Source organism: Durio zibethinus, chromosome 2 (assembly GCF_047325235.1).
Source record: "Durio zibethinus cultivar Kanyao isolate XHJ-2024 chromosome 2, ASM4732523v1, whole genome shotgun sequence".
In the NCBI taxonomy this organism is placed as follows: domain Eukaryota; kingdom Viridiplantae; phylum Streptophyta; class Magnoliopsida; order Malvales; family Malvaceae; genus Durio; species Durio zibethinus.
Genome location: NC_143163.1, coordinates 12,592,417 through 12,609,993, shown reverse-complemented (window position 1 = coordinate 12,609,993; position 17,577 = coordinate 12,592,417). Strand labels below are relative to the sequence as shown.

The 17,577-nt window shown below is 31.3% G+C and overlaps 1 protein-coding gene and 1 pseudogene across 2 annotated transcripts; both read left to right on the top strand.

The window, feature by feature from the left end:
• The first annotated feature begins 1,040 nt into the window (after positions 1 to 1,040).
• Positions 1,041 to 9,064, top strand: LOC111308133 (nicotianamine aminotransferase 1-like; annotated as a pseudogene). The gene is made up of 7 exons (XR_016331358.1): positions 1,041 to 1,236; positions 6,622 to 6,967; positions 7,225 to 7,441; positions 7,609 to 7,649; positions 7,912 to 8,067; positions 8,146 to 8,243; positions 8,605 to 9,064. The product of XR_016331358.1 is annotated as a nicotianamine aminotransferase 1-like (transcript).
• On the top strand, positions 8,155 to 17,372 carry LOC111308461 (reticulon-like protein B18). The gene is made up of 8 exons (XM_022906786.2): positions 8,155 to 8,239; positions 15,178 to 15,766; positions 15,859 to 16,009; positions 16,105 to 16,315; positions 16,469 to 16,538; positions 16,645 to 16,710; positions 16,792 to 16,914; positions 17,035 to 17,372. The coding sequence occupies exons 2-8, from the start codon at positions 15,217 to 15,219 to the stop codon at positions 17,172 to 17,174; spliced, it is 1,311 nt and encodes a 436-aa protein (XP_022762521.2). The 5' UTR covers positions 8,155 to 8,239; positions 15,178 to 15,216; the 3' UTR covers positions 17,175 to 17,372.
• The last annotated feature ends 205 nt before the right edge of the window (positions 17,373 to 17,577 follow it).

The window sequence follows — 17,577 nt, the reverse complement described above, 5'->3', positions numbered from 1 at the left end:
AGCCAAGAAGGTGTCAGAGTCTTGAACACCAGCTAGAATACCTTAGTTATATGTCTGATCTATGGAAAGCTTATGGTTGGTATTATCTTGTCAAGTTGGATCGATCTACACGCTGTTGTCATAGTACCAGATAGTATTGTCAGGATTCTACCACCCGGAGAGCCCGAAACTGAAGCCGTGTCAGTTGCCAGAGCCTTGACTGTACTACCTGCCGCTGTGTATAGAAATGATATAAGATTAAATAGGATTAAGACATGTTATAATCAGGTTTTGGTAAGATTCAGGTAGTAAAATCATTACTTATCACAAGTTTTGATAAGATTTGGATAGTGATCGTAAAATATTCACTATTTGAACATGATTATAAATAATTTTTTTTAATATTATCTATTTTTATTTATATATTATTATTAATGTAATACTTAGTTAAATTAATTTATTAAGTGTTTTAGTTATGATTTTTTATTTTAATTTATTTTTTATGAGTTAAAATTTATTTATTAATTTAATTTTTTAATAATAAATTAAAATTAATTTTAAATTTGAATTAAAAAATAAACTTTAAATTAATAAATGAATATGCAGTGAATTTGAATAATTAATGAGTATTCTTTAAATTATATGAGTAAATTTTGAATAATAAAAATAAAAATATTCAAATATTATCGGATGTATAAATAAATAAATGGATTTGAAAATAAATACCCAAAATTAGCGGATTCCTTACTGACTTCCGTTGACATCGCATTTTATTATTCTGCCAACTAAATAATTAAAAAAAAAAGAAGTTGATGATGTGGCATCATTTTCACCACGCCCATCACAATCCACTTGACCTAGGCGGCTAGCATAACTATTTTCTCTTGGGTTGTCCTAGACTAGAGGAGTTGCCAAAGTCCCTTCAACTATAATCACAACGCCTCAAACCTTGTATTCCATCACAACAAGAAGAAAAGTAAGAGGAAGATTGAGAACCGAGCAAAGAAATGGGGTTTTCAAGAGGGAAGCAGGAGCTGAACACAGCGACAACCATCATCGTCCGAGGAGTTCTCAACATGTTAATGGGCAACCTTAACGAAGATGGTAGCAGGGTAGTCATTCCTTTTGGCATGGCGACCCTTCTCATTTCCCAAGCTTCAGGACTACCCCTGCAGCAGAAGATGCTATCGTTGACGCCCTACAATCGACTAAATATAATTGTTATCTACCAACTATTGGTATTCTTCTAGCAAAGAGGTTAGTTTGATATTTTTTTTCCTAGTATTGCTATTACTTTTTCTTTTGGGTGATTACCTTTATTAATCATTTTGGAATGTTTTATTGCATAGATTACTTTTGTTTCGTTACGCCTTCTCTAGGATTCACATAACTTTTTCTATTTTTTTTTCTTTCTATTACTCCTTTTCGCATGCATGTTAATTTGTGTTATCTTTTAAATACTTCTGCTACATTACTCATTAGGTTAGCAATTGAAAAGACAATAGAAGTTGCAGGAAAATACTTATTTATAATTTATTATAATTTTGTAATTTGTATATTTATATTTGTATCTCTAGTATCCCTAAAATCTTTAGAATTAAGTATTTGTATCCCTAAGATTAAAGACTAAAAATTAGAATAGATAATCCCTAAATTATAGAATCAGTTTTAGAAAGATTTAGTTTTCTAGTTTACCCACTAATTAGTTATGTACATACCTAAGGTGCTTATATAATTCTTAAAAGTAATTTTTCAATATACATTCAATTTTACTCTTACTTTTTCACACAATTTTTTTTTTTTTTAGTTTTTTCACATGATATCAAAACTTTAAGCTTTTCTTAGGAAGCAAAGTTTTCAACCTTCATTGCTAAACCCTATTAGAGCCTTCATAGCTATTTTATTTTTTTCTTCTTTAACTTTTATTGCTAAGAGTCATTTTTTGTTATATCTTAAAATTTGTTTCTGTTCAAAAAAAGATAATAATGTCAAAGATAAAAGAATCTGCTATCACTATCACCTAATTTGAAGAAGCTTCACCTGGTAAAGCAATGAAATACTACAAATGTCTTGGGAACAAGGAAAGTTGAATAGAAAAGATATTGAGAAGTTGATAAGCCTATTGAAAACCCTTGAAAAGCCTACTAAGATATGTTCATTGGGTAAGGTTTCAAGTTCAGATAAAGTTTTTTATTTTCATGGATTAAATATCTTGGTTAAGCATATTATGAGTTCTTACATCATTAACTTAAGAGCCACAGACCATATGACATATTCGTCACAGAAGTTGAGTACATATGCTCTGTGTCCTAGTAATAAAAAAATTGTTCTTATAGATAGTTCATTTACTACAGTAACAGAATTAGAAGATATTCAAATTTATCTCTCATTTGTTCTTAAAAATGTTTTTTATATTCCTTGATTATCTATTAATCTGATATCCATACAAAAACTTATTAAAGATATAAATTGCAAAATAACTTTTTATCCTTCCTATTGTGAATTTCAAGACCAAAGTTTAGGAAAAATGATTGACTTGCTAAAGAAAATGATAGATTATATTATCTTAATACATCAAACAACGCAAGTAATATTAAAAATAATTTACCTTTGTAATTTTTTTAAAAAAATTCTCTCAATAAAGATAAAATCTGGCTTTATTATTTTCGTCTTAGATACCATTTTTTTTAAACTTTGAAAAACATGTTTCCTTCTTTGTTCAAAAGATTAAATGCTGAAAATTTTCATTATGATGTTTGTGAACTTGCAAAATATAGACGTGTCTTTTCTAATTAGTAACAAAAAAAGTCTTACTCTTTTTTTACTTGATTCATAGTGACATATCCTAGTATTTCTGGTGCAAGGTAGTTTGTTTTTTTCATAAATGATTGTACTAAGGTCTCTTAGATATTTTAACTTAAATCTAAATTAGATGTGAATAGTATATTTTTAAGCTTCCAAAACATTATCCAAAATCAATTTTAAGTGAAAATCAAAAGATTTAGGTTTGATAATGCAATAGATTATTTCAACCATAGTTTATCTACCTATTTCCAAAAAAAAAAAATTATCAATAAGTCCTCTCATATTAATACTCCATAGTAGAATGAAGTGACAGAGAGAAAAAATAGTCATTTATTAGCCATAACCTGAGCTTTACTTTTTTAAGCAAATGTACCTAAATCTTACTAGGGAAAAATTGTTCTTATTGTCACATCATTATAAATAGGTTACCTTTAAGGGTTTTGAGATTTAAAACTCCTATGAAACTACTCTCACAATTTTATCCCAACTTTAATACCACAAACAACCTCATACCTAGGATATTTGGCTATACATCATTTGTTCATGTTCACAATCATAATAAGCGAAAGTTGGATCCTAAAGCAATTAAGTGCATTTTTGTAAGGTATTTATCAATTCAAAAAGGGTATAAGTGGTATCATCCTCTTATTTAAAAAATTATGTGTCTGTAGATGTCACTTTTGAAGAAAGTACACTATTTTTTATTCAACTTTATCTTTAGGGGGAGACTTTATTCATGAAATATAAGGACAAAGATTTCTTTTTACTTGACTTGTCTTCCTCTTCAATATTTTTACTCGTTAATTCTTCTAAGTCTAAACCTACGATTTCCTCCTTAACATTTTCACCCATTAATTCTTCTGAATCTAAATTTATTTTTTCTGAATCCAAGTCAAACATGAATTTGAATCTGAACCTATTCTAAACACAGAAGATGTGACAAAAAATAAAATTGTTCTTGATTCTATGAAGAAATTATAGGTATACTCAAGTAAAAAAGTTTTTGTTCTTGAGTCAGTGCAAGTCTAATAAGCTAATCCTAACTCTAAAAATGAGATAACTATAATCTTTGACTCTATTTCTCAAATAAGCATGAATTTTCTAAAATTATAACTAGTGATTATTATTTGCCTATTGTCATTAAGAAAGGAACTAAAAAATGTACCAAGCATATGCTATACCCAATCTCTAATTTTGTGTCATTTAAAAAATTCTCACCATCCTACAAAAATTTTCTTGTGAGCCTAAACACTAAATCTATTCTAACTACATTATCCAAGGCATTGTCCAATGAGAAATGAAGGCCTTAGAGAAAAATAGGACATGGGAACTAGTAGAGTTACCTAAAGAAAGAAATCCCATTGGGTAAAAATGAGTTTTCACTTTAAAATACAAGACGAATGATATTATTAAAAGGTACAAAATTAGGTTAGTGGCTAAGGGCTACACTTAAACCTTTGGAATGGATTATTAGGAAACTTTTGCTCCAGTTATCAAGATGAATACAATTAGGATTTTGTTATCTTTGGCTATAACTTACAATTGGTAGCTTTAAAATTTTGATATAAAAAATGCTTTTCTACATGGTGATTTGGAAGAAGAAATATACATGCATGTTTCACTGGGATTTAAAAGTCATCTAGAAGCAAACAAAGTATATAAGCTAAAAAAGGCTTTATATGACCTTAAATAGTCTCCTAGGGCTTGGCTTGGGAGATTTGATAAAGTATTGCTAACAATGGGATATAAGCAAAGTAAAAAAGATCACACATTGTTTATCAAGCATTTGAATTTAGGGAGAGTCATAGTTCTATTAGTGTATGTTAATGAGATAACAATAACCAAGAATGATGAAAAAGAAAGAAAATTTTTAAAACAGTGTTTGGTTAGAGAATTTGAGACAAAAGAGCTAAGAAGATTGAAGTACTTCTTAGGAGTTGAAGTTGCTCACTCACGACATGGTATTTTTATCTCACAACAAAAATGTGATGGATCTTTTAAAAGAAACTGAAACATTGGAATGTAAACTTGCAAATACCTCTATAGATCCTAATCATAAACTTGAAAAAACTAATTAAGATATTACTGTAGATAGAGAGATGTACTAGAGATTAGTTAAAACACTCATTTATCTATCACATACTAGACTTGATATAGCATATACTGTAAACGCGATAAGTCAATTTATGCATTGTCTTAAAGAAGTGCACCTACAGGCTGTCTACCTTGTAGTACACTATTTGAAGGCTAGTTTTGAGAGAGGTATCTTGTTTAAAAGAAATTCAAAGTTAGTTCTAGAAGCATATACAGATGTGGATTATGCTGGTTCAGTAACTGATAAAAGATCCACCTCAAGCTACTGTACTTTTTTAGATGGTAAATTTGTAACTTAAAGGAATAAAAAACAGAATATGATAGTAAATTTAAGTGCTGAAGTAGAGTTCAAAGCAATGGCTTAAGAAATTTATGAACGGCTATGATTAAAGATTATCTTAAAAGACTTGAAGATAAAGTGGGATAAACCAATAAGATTCTACTGTGATAACAAGTTTGCAATAAGCATTGCATATAATCCTATGGAACATGACAGAACAAAACACATTGAAGTAAATCAGCACTTCATATAAGAGAAACTAGACAGTAAGTTGATTTGTACACCGAATGTATCAATCAATGGTCAACTTGCAAATATGTTAACTGAAGGTCTCAGTAGTACAACATTTTAGGAAATTATTTTCAGCTGAGAATGAAAAACACATATTTACTAGCTTAAGGGAGAGTATGAAAATATATTTATTTACAGCTAGTTGTAGTTTTGTAATATGTCTATTTATATTTGTATTTTTAAAATTAAGTATTTGTATTCTTAAAATTTTTTAAAATTAAATATTTGTACCCCTAAAATTAAAGATAAAAAATTAGGATAGACAACTCATAATTATAGAAAGATTTAATTTTTTAATTTATCCACTAATTAATCATATATAAACCTAAAGTATTTATATAATTCTTCAACATAATTTTTTAATATATATTTAATTTTACTCTTAATTTTTCACGTAATTTTATTTTTTTTATTTTTTCACGGAAGTGTACGCCTAGATAATTAAAAGAGATATCACTCAAGGTCTCAAAAGAGAATATTATTAATGTACGGGAAAGAACAGGGGTTGTTGTTCTGATGGGATCAGTGTATTGAGGCTGGTGCACAACAGGGCCGGATGGGTGGAGGCACTGAAAAATTAAAAGTGGGCAATAATTTTTTTTTAATTATGTTTTTATTCGAGGACATAGTCTCTATAAGAAGAAAAAAAGAAGGTGATCCTAACTTCAAATCAGAATCTTTATATCCTTATAAAGTTTCTTTAGCCACTAGATCATAAAGTGAGAGACTTCTGTTTTAAATTTTAGTAATACTTCAATGAACCTATATAATTGATATGATATTGGGTGTAATTTGCGAGTCCCTCTCCAACCAAGTAAGTGGATATAGGCAAATAGCATCCTTTCGTGATTAATGCTCTGATAAAATCTCCGTCACTTGAATTGTTGATGTTCAAATAGTTTGGTGAATATTCCTAATTAAGGCTGGTGCGATGTACAACAATTGTGGTCTTGTAAAATATTTACTTCATCATGCTCCCTTACAGCGAGCAAAATAGTTCTCAATATATGATGGATCAATTTAATCAAATCAAATCCACGAACTCTTTTCTTGAATCATGTGTCAAACAATGCAAAACACTTCAAAGATTTTATGGAAGTTTATTTGTCTATGGTCAGCATTTATATTTATTTTTATATTTATTTAATTTTGTTTGGTTTGAAATCTAACAGGGCAATTGCGGATTACCTGAACCGTGATCTTCCATGCAAATTATCACCGGATGATGTTTATCTCACAATTGGATGTACTCAAGCAATAGAAGTTATATCAGCGGTTCTTTTCCGCTTCGGTGCAAACATCTTGCTTCCTAGACCAGGCTTCCCATGCTATGAAGCTTGTACCGCTTATAACCTTCTTGAAGTCCTTCATTTTGACCTTCTTCCTGAAAAAGGTTGGGAGGTTGATCTTGATGCCATAGAGACTCTTGCAGATGAGAATACTGCCGCTATGGTTATTAGAAACCCAGGCAATCCTTGTGGAAATGTCTTCAGCTATGAACATTTAAAAAAGGATTAAGCCAAACCACTCTTCTTCCTTTATTTTACATTTTTATTCTAGTCTTTTCCTTTGAGGAATGATTCAAAAGGCTTATGTAGTGGATTTGGTGGACACTGGATCTTTGTATCTCAGTAGCTTCTCATGGCTTGTAATGGAATGACAATGAAGAGAATCCTGTGTTTGTGTTTACTTGGCAATTTGAGTTTTGCTTTTAAAATAATTTGTTGACTCTTCTGAAATAAATTAGTGGTAACTATTTTCTTTTGGAAACTTAGGTCGCAGAGACAGCATGAAAGCTTTGGATTTTGGTCATTGCTGGTGAAGTTTACGACAATCTCGCATTTGGAAGCACTCGATATGTGCTAACGCGAGTGTTTGGGTCAATTGTGCCTCTTCTCACCCTTGGGTCTTTATCAAAGAGATGGATTGTTCCTGGTTGGCGCCTTGGTTGACTTGTGACAAGTGATCCAAATGGCATTCTTCGAAAATCTGGTGTTGGCCTTTAATTCTTTTTTTTTTTTCTGGTTTAATTCATAGGGTGGTGCATTTTCCTAATGACAGAAGCTATATGCATATTTGAAAGTTTAAATAAATAAAGTTCAGATCACGTTGAGTTAAAGATCTCATTGGCTCTCATCAGATAATTAATTCGATCACAGGATTCCTCGATATCTCAGCTGATCGAGCTGCATTTATTCAGGTTTGGGAATCAAGAAACTTTTTTTTAGAGCCACATGTTTGCATTAGAAGAATGCAATTTCATCTTTTTTGTCAAAAGCCAGTACAAAAAACTGTAGCTGTTTAGCTGGGGGTTTACACTGTTCAATCAAGTAGGTCAGGAAGTGTTTATAATTTTTCTGATAGCTCTGTAAAGTTTCACTTTTAACCATTCTGTATCCAAAATTGTCCTGTTGTTCCACAATCCTCCGGATGAAGACATGTTAGTAGGTTTTATGAATCAGGCAGCAATTCCTCAAATCATTGGGAATACGAAGGAGGATTTTTTCTCGAAGATCATATGCATACTAAGGGAAGCTGCAGACATATGCTATAATAGAATTAAGGAGACACCCAGCCTAACTTGCCCAAAGCAACCGGAAGGATCAATGTTTGTAATGGTAAGAGAATTACTCGACTCTTATGATTTATGCTAAAGAAATTGAAATAGCATTTTTACTAGTTAGCTTTCATTGAAGGTGAAGCTGAATCTATCAATGTTGGAAGACATTAATGATAATATGGAGTTCTGCCTGAAGTTGACTAAAGAAGAATCAGTTATTATTCTACCAGGTAAGTTTGTCAATTAGTTTCTCTGATTTCTTGGGGTTCACCAATAAGATATATTTCAACCTCCTTATTTTCCTACGGGGGGAAAAAGGGAAAAAAATCAGAATTGAGTCTTCATTTCTGGTTAATTTGAAGAACAATACTCATCAATGAACCAGGAGTATGCTCCATCCACTGCAGCAGTTCTAATATACTTAACCAATAGGTTTATGTTGTCAATATTCTTGATTTAGATTTGACTGTTTTGGTTATGATTAGCTTAACAAATCTATCAGTTACGTGAAATCATCCGTAAGGGCCTTTTGAGGAACTGATTGTGTTTAAACAAAAGCTAAAGGTTTCTTGCTGATTTATCTTCTGAGACTAAGAAAAAATCTTGCGGGGATAGCTGTGGGATTGAAGAACTGGCTCCGCATTACTTCTGCTATTGAACCTTCTTCTCTCGAAGAGGGCCTAGCAAGGGCAAAAGCCTTTTGCCAAAGGTATGCCAAGAAGCAATAAAATAACTGGATTGGGTGGTGTGATCAACAACATTGCGTTGGATATCATACCCAATTCAGTTTGGTGGTTAACTTGGGTGTTAGCCAATAAACCATTCCCTTAAATAATATGATCCCTCGTTTGTGTGATCTTGCTACTCTTTCCAAGATGCAGAGTACTGGGTTTTGTTCCTCAACAACTTCACTCTGGATCTCATTATGGTTCCGTCAATGCAATTTTAATGTTTTGAGTAGAGATCATTAAAATGGTTTTAGTAATGTTCTCTAATTTGCCTGTTTTGCACATGCGAAAAATTTAATAATCAATCATATCTATGCATTATAATTACATTACCATTGGCTTTTGTGATTGAATTGCAGCGTGCCTCTGTAAAAGATTGAAATTAATAGGTTTAAGAAGGGGACGTGCTACCCTCCATTTGTAGGAAAGCTGTTGTCAAAGTAATTGTCTGTTCCTTTTTGTTTGTTTTCGTAAGTGGGGTAATGTTGCTTTTATATCTGGCTACTTGTTTATTGTTAAGTCGAAACTGCAAAGCCCTGCATGGTGCATTGATTTTTTGTTGATTAATGAGACATTAATCAACATAAACTACAAAGCCCTCCATGCAAATCGCCATTGGCAATGATCCTTCCTAAAGAAAGGTAAATAATAGGCAAGAGAATTGAAATACGGCAATCATATTTCTCAGGTCAATATATCATCATAAACTTCAACCTTTCAAAGACCATTTAAAACTCATATAAAGAGTACTTGAGAATGCAGAATCTTGGGGAAAAAAAAACGGAAAAAAACAGACACATACCTGCACCTTTCATTTGGAATATCCTGATCCAATAGCAACAAATTACTAACAAACATAGCGTTTATAAACTTCAATTACTTGTGTGCTTTTTTTTTCTTCTGTTAATAAACAGAGCCTTGGTTGACAAAGTCTAAGCATCGCTTGTTTTGTTCAACTTCTATATCTTCTTTCTTGTTTCAAGAGTTTATTTAGTCATTGTTTCAGATTACTCTCTATGATTATGTTGTCATTTAACAGTTGTTTAGCCTTGACTCAAAATGTCACCAAATTATTATGGTTCTTAATGTATAACATCAATCCATTTCTTCCTATAGACTAATGAAAAAAAAAAAAAAACACACCAGATCAAACTACAGCAACAAGAAACGAATTTACATGTTCTTTTTCCGCCCTTAAGTTGAAAGACAACCCAGGTAAATTAATTAATTCCATTGATAGTCACACTTTCAATTTTTTTAACCTGTCAATTAACATATATGATAATATAATATAAAAAGGTTATGAAAAAAATATAATTTAAAATTTTAATAAAAATTATATATAAATTTGATAAAAAAAAATTTTTGTTTTAACATAAATTGTAATACAACAATTTTTGTTTTTGACACGTGATTAACAAGAATAAGATCTACAATTTTTCATGACAGGGCTACAACTGAACATCTGTCTTACCATGTTTCATGCCAATTATCTCCGGAAGATGTTTATCTTACAGTTGATTGCAATAACTCAATCGAGGTTATAATTTCTGTCCCAGCTAGTCCTAGTGCAAATTTTCTTTTTCCTAGGCTAGGGTACCCAATGTATGAATCTCGTGCTGCTTTTAGCAATCCTTGAAGTAAATTTGCAATGTGATGAGAAAGAAATGCAAGCTTCAATAATTTTGAGCGAAGTAGCAAGGTACAAATCCTGGCAATTGGTTAAACTATGCATATTTAATATCAATGTAGCGTTAAAGGTTTTTACTTATAACAGGGTTAATTGTGGGATTGAGTTTTGCCCTTGATCAGATAGATATATATATATATATATATATTAAATCTAGAAACAAAATTATAAACAAGAGAGGATGGTGCAAGAGAAGATGATGAAAAGGAGAAGATTGGAGTGAGAGTGGCTCCGGAAGACTCTGATTTCCTTCCTCAAAGAACCCTTATTTTTAGATTTTACAAACCCAAACTAGGTAACCATGGTTAGATTATAGTACCAATTTATTTACTATACACTGCTTTTTACAATACACATTTTACTACGGCTGTCAGCTGTCTTTCAATTGTCTGCTACAGTGATTTTTATTGGAGATTGAGCTATCTTTCAATTAGCTGCTACAATGCTTAGAATAAGCTTAGTTTGGCTTATCTTTTTTGAATATTATCGGATTAATCAATTCTTCATCTTCAAGGTTAAAAGACTATGGAGATTTTGTTCTGGATTTATTCCACATTTGCCAATCTTATTGATATTGATATAGAAGATGTTAAGGATGATCAATATCTTCCATTTCTGATAATTTACATAGTAAATCAACTGTTTGTGGTTCTACTACTAGCTTAGAATTGTTGGCTGCACCAAAAATTTTTCTAACAAAAATTCTTCTGCCATTTGTTGAAGCAAATATCCTAGGACAGGTTTGTGTTGTAGCTAAGGATAACAAAGTTTTTGCTAGGTTCATCATGAAAATTCTTGTTTGGAATTAATATTTTGAAGGATTTGAATATTTTAGAATTGCTTAGTTGAGCAAAACTGAATTTTCCAGGGCATCCATTGGTGGTTCTAGTGAAAGTCCAGACATAAGTTTAGATACCTCTTAGATCTGGTAGGGTTGGTAAAATTTTTTTCTTTGGTAACAACCGAGGAGGCTATGGATAACAAGATGAATATAAAAGAAGTGTTTGTCATTTTTGACAAATTCAGAGAATTTTGATTTTATGAAGGCAGGAAAATAGGTTAAACGGTGAAAAGAAAAGTTTTGTACAACTATTTCACCTACAATGCCCAATTCGATACTTTTTATATCGAATAATTCATGGTTGAGTCTAATTTTAATTTTGGTATCTGTTCACCAAGATTTATTGTTTACAAATAGGTGGAAAAATAAAATTAAAATTTTTTTTCTTGTAACAGTTTTTCTGTTTCAAGAAGTATAATAGAATTTATTCTTTGAAATATTTCTTTTGGGAGAAATATTGCACCTTTTTCAAAGAGAAGTATTCTTTTAAGTTGAGTTAATTTTGAAGATTGTTTTATCTTCAAAATATTCACAAAGTTGCAAGAAATTGTTTATTTCTTGATTGGAGAACTGGTTTTCTTCAATTGCAAAAATGTCAATATCTTGTTGTTTTAGCAGATATGAAGAAAAAAGATTTTTGAAAACTAATTGATCAAAAACCTATTTTTCTTTATCTTGTTTAACTAAAAATTCAGCTAATTTGGTCATATTTTTTGAAAATTTGTTTTATTTTAGGAGAGATGGGATTATCAAATATTATTGATCATATTGTATATGTCAATAGGAATACCTGGATCATAGAAATTTTTTATTTCTATATCCTTTATTTTTGTATTTTTGAAAAGTTTTTCTGTTGAAGATACAATTTATGAATAAGAAATTGGTGTCCATATATCTGGATCTTAAGTAAAATGTGAATAGAAAGGAGTCCGCATTACTAGTTATAGTGTGGGAGGTTGATAAAAGGGTTCTCTTAGGTAGATTTTAAGGTAGATACCCATGAGGAGTTTTTTTTATAGAATCTTGGGTTAAGATTTTGTGATGATGGAGGAAATGTAGAAAAAGAAGTCAAAATCTTTTTAATTTGCTTTTTTTGAATTGTTTTCCATCTTTCCTGATTTTATAGGGGTTATTTACCCTTGTCCATCTCGTTTATTAAGTAAATCTACAAGAACATTTTTATCACCATTAATAAATTTAATAGTAAAACAATACTGACATAAAAAATTATATCATCTAATCCTTTTTAGATTAGTTTCTATTTTCTTATTTTTTAAAAAATTTCTTACTAATTGCTTATCAGTACAAATAGTAAAATGTTCTAATGCTAAATAAATATGAAAACGAGTAACAACATTTTTTATAGCTAATAACTCTTTTTTAAAAATAATATATTTAAGCTCGTTCTATTTGAACTTGCCAGAGTTATAATCACAAATTAGTTTGTTTAGAACTTTTGCTTTAAGCACACACCGCCAGTATTTGTCTGAGGTATCCGTTTCTAAAATCAAGTAATCACCTTATTTAGATAGATATACTTTAGGAATGTGATTTAATTTTGATTTTATTTGTTTAATAATATCATAATCAGAAGATGTCTAGGTAAAAGCAACTTCTTTCTTTAATTTTTCTTGGAGGAATTTCTCTTTTTTTGAGAGATTTTTGAAAATTTGTCTTAAAAGAGCAAGAAATTGTTTTAAATGCTTTTTATTTTCTAGTTTTTCTAAAAAATCTTTGATTTTGAAAATAATATGATCTTGTAAAGAAAGAACATAAGAAGATAAATTTAGACCTAAAAATTCTATTTCTATTTTTTTAACTCAATTTTTTTTGGACTGAAAATGATACCATGAGTAATAAATTCTTGAGCAATAATATTTAGATGTTTTCTATGCTGATCTAAGGTATTAGAAAAAATTAGAATATCATCAATGTAAACACAACAATATTTTGCATGTTTTGCAAAAATTATATCCATCCACCTTTGAAATATTTGAGGGGCATTATATAATCCAAAAGGCATAACAATTCATTGGTAATGCTCTATTATGCACTGAAAGCAGTTGAAGGTTTAGAGGTTTCATAAAGTATGATTTGCCAAAAACCAGATTTACAATCGAATTTGCTAAAGTGTTTAGCGTTTTTTGCTAAATTGATTAAAACATCTTGTCTAAGTATAAAACATCCATCAAAGATTAAATTTTGGTTAAGTCTCTTATAGTTCATCACCATTCGAGGTTTACCACATTTTGGTTTAGCATGATTTGTTATTAAAAATGCTAGACTAGAATAAGGGCTAGTTTTTTGTTCAATTAACCTTTTTGAAAGTAAATCAGAAATTTGAATTTTAAATTCATCTATATCATGTTTGGTATAAATTATAGGTTTTACTCGTATGATCCTATTTGATCTATAATTTTTAAATCACAAAATTGAGGACTTTTGAACCATAATTTTATTGATTCTTCACTAAAATTTTCTTGCAAAATTGTGTATAACCAATGCTTTTCATTGATTATTTTGATTTCTGTGGATATAGATTTTGGTTTCAAATCTTTATCACGAATATGTTTATGGTGTTTAATAAGAGGTATTTTAATAGATTGATTATCTATTGTGAGAAATATATTTTCTTGATAAAGACTAAAAGAAAAATAATTAGGCAAGAAATTTGTTCGTAGGAGGATGTTTCCATGCATGTAGCAAAACAAATAATTTTTGGAATAATAAACTTAGTATTATTAAAATATACAAGTATATTTTTTACTTTAAAACCAATGATGGTTTCTTTACCATCAATGCTTATAATAGCTATAAGATGTTTCATAAACTTCCATTTGTTTAATGGTAAAGCATTTTTTCTACAAGTAAAGATTGTTGCTCCAGCATCTATAAGGATATGTAGAGAATAAGGTTTGCATTTTTGAAATCGAAATTCTTCTTTAATATAAGTGTAAAACCTTTTTGGTTGTTTATTAGAAAAGATAATTACATCATCATCTCTGATTTTATATTATGAGATAATATGTAATTTTTTTTATTTCTTTAGTTTTAGTTTTTTTGGATAAAGTTTTATAGCTTAAAACAGAATTTACAGTATGAAAAATAGAAGGTTGTGATTGATTATCACTTAAAAAAATAAGAATTTGAGTATTGTTTATACTAAAAAATCTTTGAAAATCAAGGAAAGAACTTTTGTAAGGTGTAGCAAAGGATTGATTACTATTGATACTTTCAATGTGATTAGATAATGAGATATTGAAAAGAGGTAAAACTAATCCAAAATTAGGATTAGTAAGAATTTTAAAATAAAAGTTTTTGCTCGAACTAAAAAAATTTAAGAGAATTAATTATATTGTTGTAGGTTTCTCTTTATCTATATCTTTTAATAACTATCCTGTTGGGATGGATAAATCCCCAATATTCATAAATCTTGATTTGATTTCAAAATAAAAAAAATCATGGTTCAACAGGGAATAACTACAAAAAAAAAGAAAAGAAAAAGTAATCCACTTTCTTTGTATGGACAAATAAGGTTAGAAATTCATTTTAGTATGTGTACGACTTAATCACATGGCAGATGGCACCCAAACCATCCAAAAGAAATCCATGAGGAAGCCCATCAAGTTGGTCCAAATTCAACAAATGGAGTTGGATCCCTACCCAGACCCACTAAGAAAGAAAAAGGACAACAGGCCATTCCATTTTGTTACCGTTGTATCACTTGCACGAGAGTCAAGGTCCCACCATCAGCCGCCGTTAACATTCCAAAAATCCAAAAGAGAGAAAGCCCTCGTTCACTCCTCGCCAACGGCTCTTTCATGTTGTCTTTTTTTTTTTTAAATCTCTCCCTTCACATTGAATTCAACTCCAACATCATCTTTTCACTCTTCTCATTTTCTGTCACAGAACGCCGGAAATCTTGCTCGCAATTAATACAAAGTAAAAATGGATTCAAATTCAACCCCACATTCACATCGCTCAAACCCAAGATCTCACGCCAAATCACCTTCTCGTCTAGCAAGAATCAGCTACTCTGTTGTTGAGTCCGAGGAGCAAGAAAGACCCACAATCCCACATCTCTCTTTGGACCACATTTCTCCGTCCCTCAAGAAAACAACTACTCCAGCTTCACCATCCCCTCTTTCTCTCAGATCATCTATCAACTCTCTGCCTCTCCAAGAACTTTTGCTCCTCTCTTCTGCCTCTCCTCTGCGAAGATCAAGAACCCGACTCGCCGATAGGATTGAAATGGCAGAGGAAGGTGGTTCTCGTAGGAGATGCAAAAGCAGGACTGCCCAGATGGGTCTTTTGGGATGTGGGTCCCCTAGGAACAATAGAAGGTCAAGGAGGAGAATGGAGATGGAGTCAAGAGAAGATAGGGATTTGGTTTTGGGGGAGGAGATGGGGAAACCAAGAAAAAGGCGGCATAGTGGGAAATCAAAGAAGGAGAAACTCAGTTTGGTCCCTTGTCTTCCTTCTTCAAGTTTCTCTCCAAGTATGCGTTTTTGTTTTTCTTCTTTTTACGTATCCTGTTTTTTATTTGTTTCCTTTTACTGATCTTTCATTTTTTTTTTAATGGTTCCGAAGCTGATGATTGCAAAAAAAGTAATATTGATCAAATGGGGGAGATGATTAGTCATTTGGTTATGTGGAGGGATGTTGCAAAATCAAGTCTGTGGTTTGGATTCGGATGTTTATGTTTCTTGTCTTCTTGCTTTACCAAAGGAGTTACTTTCAGGTAATGTGTCTTCTGCTCTTCTATCTTGCTACATTGATTCTCATTATCGAGTTTCACCCGAGTCATCTAACTCTCCTTATTTTCATTGTCTTTAGCATTTTTTCCGTGTTATCTCAAATTGGTCTTCTATTTTTGGTCGTTTCCTTCTTCTCCAACTCAATCTGTCATAATGTTGAGAAAAGGAAGGAGCTCAAGCTTAGAGAAGAAGATATTCTGAGACTAGCTAAACTGATACTTCCAGCAACAAATCTTGCAATTTCAAAGATGAGAGAGCTGTTCTCTGGGGAACCATCTATGACCCTCAAGGTGATAACTAAAACTTCAAATTTCATTCCAAGACTCGTTCTTAATACTTCAAACAAGCAAAATAAAATTTGCCTAAATGAATAGACTTAAGTTAGGAATAATAAAACAAAATGGTTAGTTATATCGGCCTCAGGCTTGTTTTTCTGGTTCCAGGTAACTCCATTGCTCCTCCTTGGAGCTGAGTATGGCCACATTATAACCCTGCGGAGGCTCTGTGCGTTTGGTATATAATCATTACAATACCCTATCTGTCTCCCAACGAATCTTTATTAAAGAAGTTTGCGATTATCTAAAATTTTGATGTGGAATCGCTTTTTGCATTGGAGCAGGATTTTTCATTAGTTTCTCCATGCCAAAACTGTACTCGTGCTACTCTAGTCAGATAATACAGAAAGGTATACAATAAGCCCCCATATACTTACAGATTTGTTTTTGGTATTTACAATTTAGTGATGAAAGTAAACTTGGGTATGCAGCTGAGTACATGAAACAATGGGCTATTGAAGCTTGGGGAGCTTGCTCTCATAAAAAGGTTGTGGCAGCTTCAGCAGCCACAGCCTTTTGGAATCTCTCTAGTGTAAAAATGCGTATCTTCACTGGTAAGTTGAATATGGCAGTATTCCAATAATCTTAACTACGATTTATTTCAACTGTCACAAATTAATTTGTGAAGAGATCTTACTGCTCTCCTTTGGCTAACTTTGATTACTTTCTTGCAGCATTCATATCTCTGGTTATAATCAGGTATTGCCGGCAACATATTGTGCAGAAGTCAGGTGAAGGGCAGACGGAAGAAATGGAACGAGAGCAGCCAGAGCAGGCTTTGGTGGTAGCAGGAGAGAAATCACAGAAAAACTAATTTTGCTTCTGTACTCGTATTAAAATTTTCAAACAAATAAGGTAGTCTATGTAAAACTAACATGAACTGTTTGCCAGTGATCCCTCAAAAATATTATTAGATTCATCTCCTCAGGAATGTTGAGGTAGATTCAATGTCTTGAGTTTGCATAATATGGTTGATGCAAATTAAAGATTGGCCTTATAAAAGGGATTTGACAATTTTATTATCAGAAACTATATTTCGGGTGATAATTTTCGTCTAAAGAATCAAAGAACAAGAAGGAACAAGAAAAATGAATGAAAAATAACATGAAGCGTTCATGTTTGACATAAAAGGCGTTTGTTTCTTTTGCTCACCTTTCATCTTCGTGGCCGCAACTCCTCAAAAATATTATATTAGATTCATCTCCTCGCGAGTGTTG

Bases quoted from the DNA above. Each gene is read 5' to 3' on its own strand.
- LOC111308461 (XM_022906786.2), top strand. From the start codon at position 15,217: ATGGATTCAAATTCAACCCCACATTCACATCGCTCAAACCCAAGATCT. The intron at 16,010-16,104 runs GTAATGTGTCTT...CATTGTCTTTAG, and splicing joins ACCAAAGGAGTTACTTTCAG to CATTTTTTCCGTGTTATCTC. The intron at 16,539-16,644 runs GTATATAATCAT...GCATTGGAGCAG, and splicing joins GCGGAGGCTCTGTGCGTTTG to GATTTTTCATTAGTTTCTCC.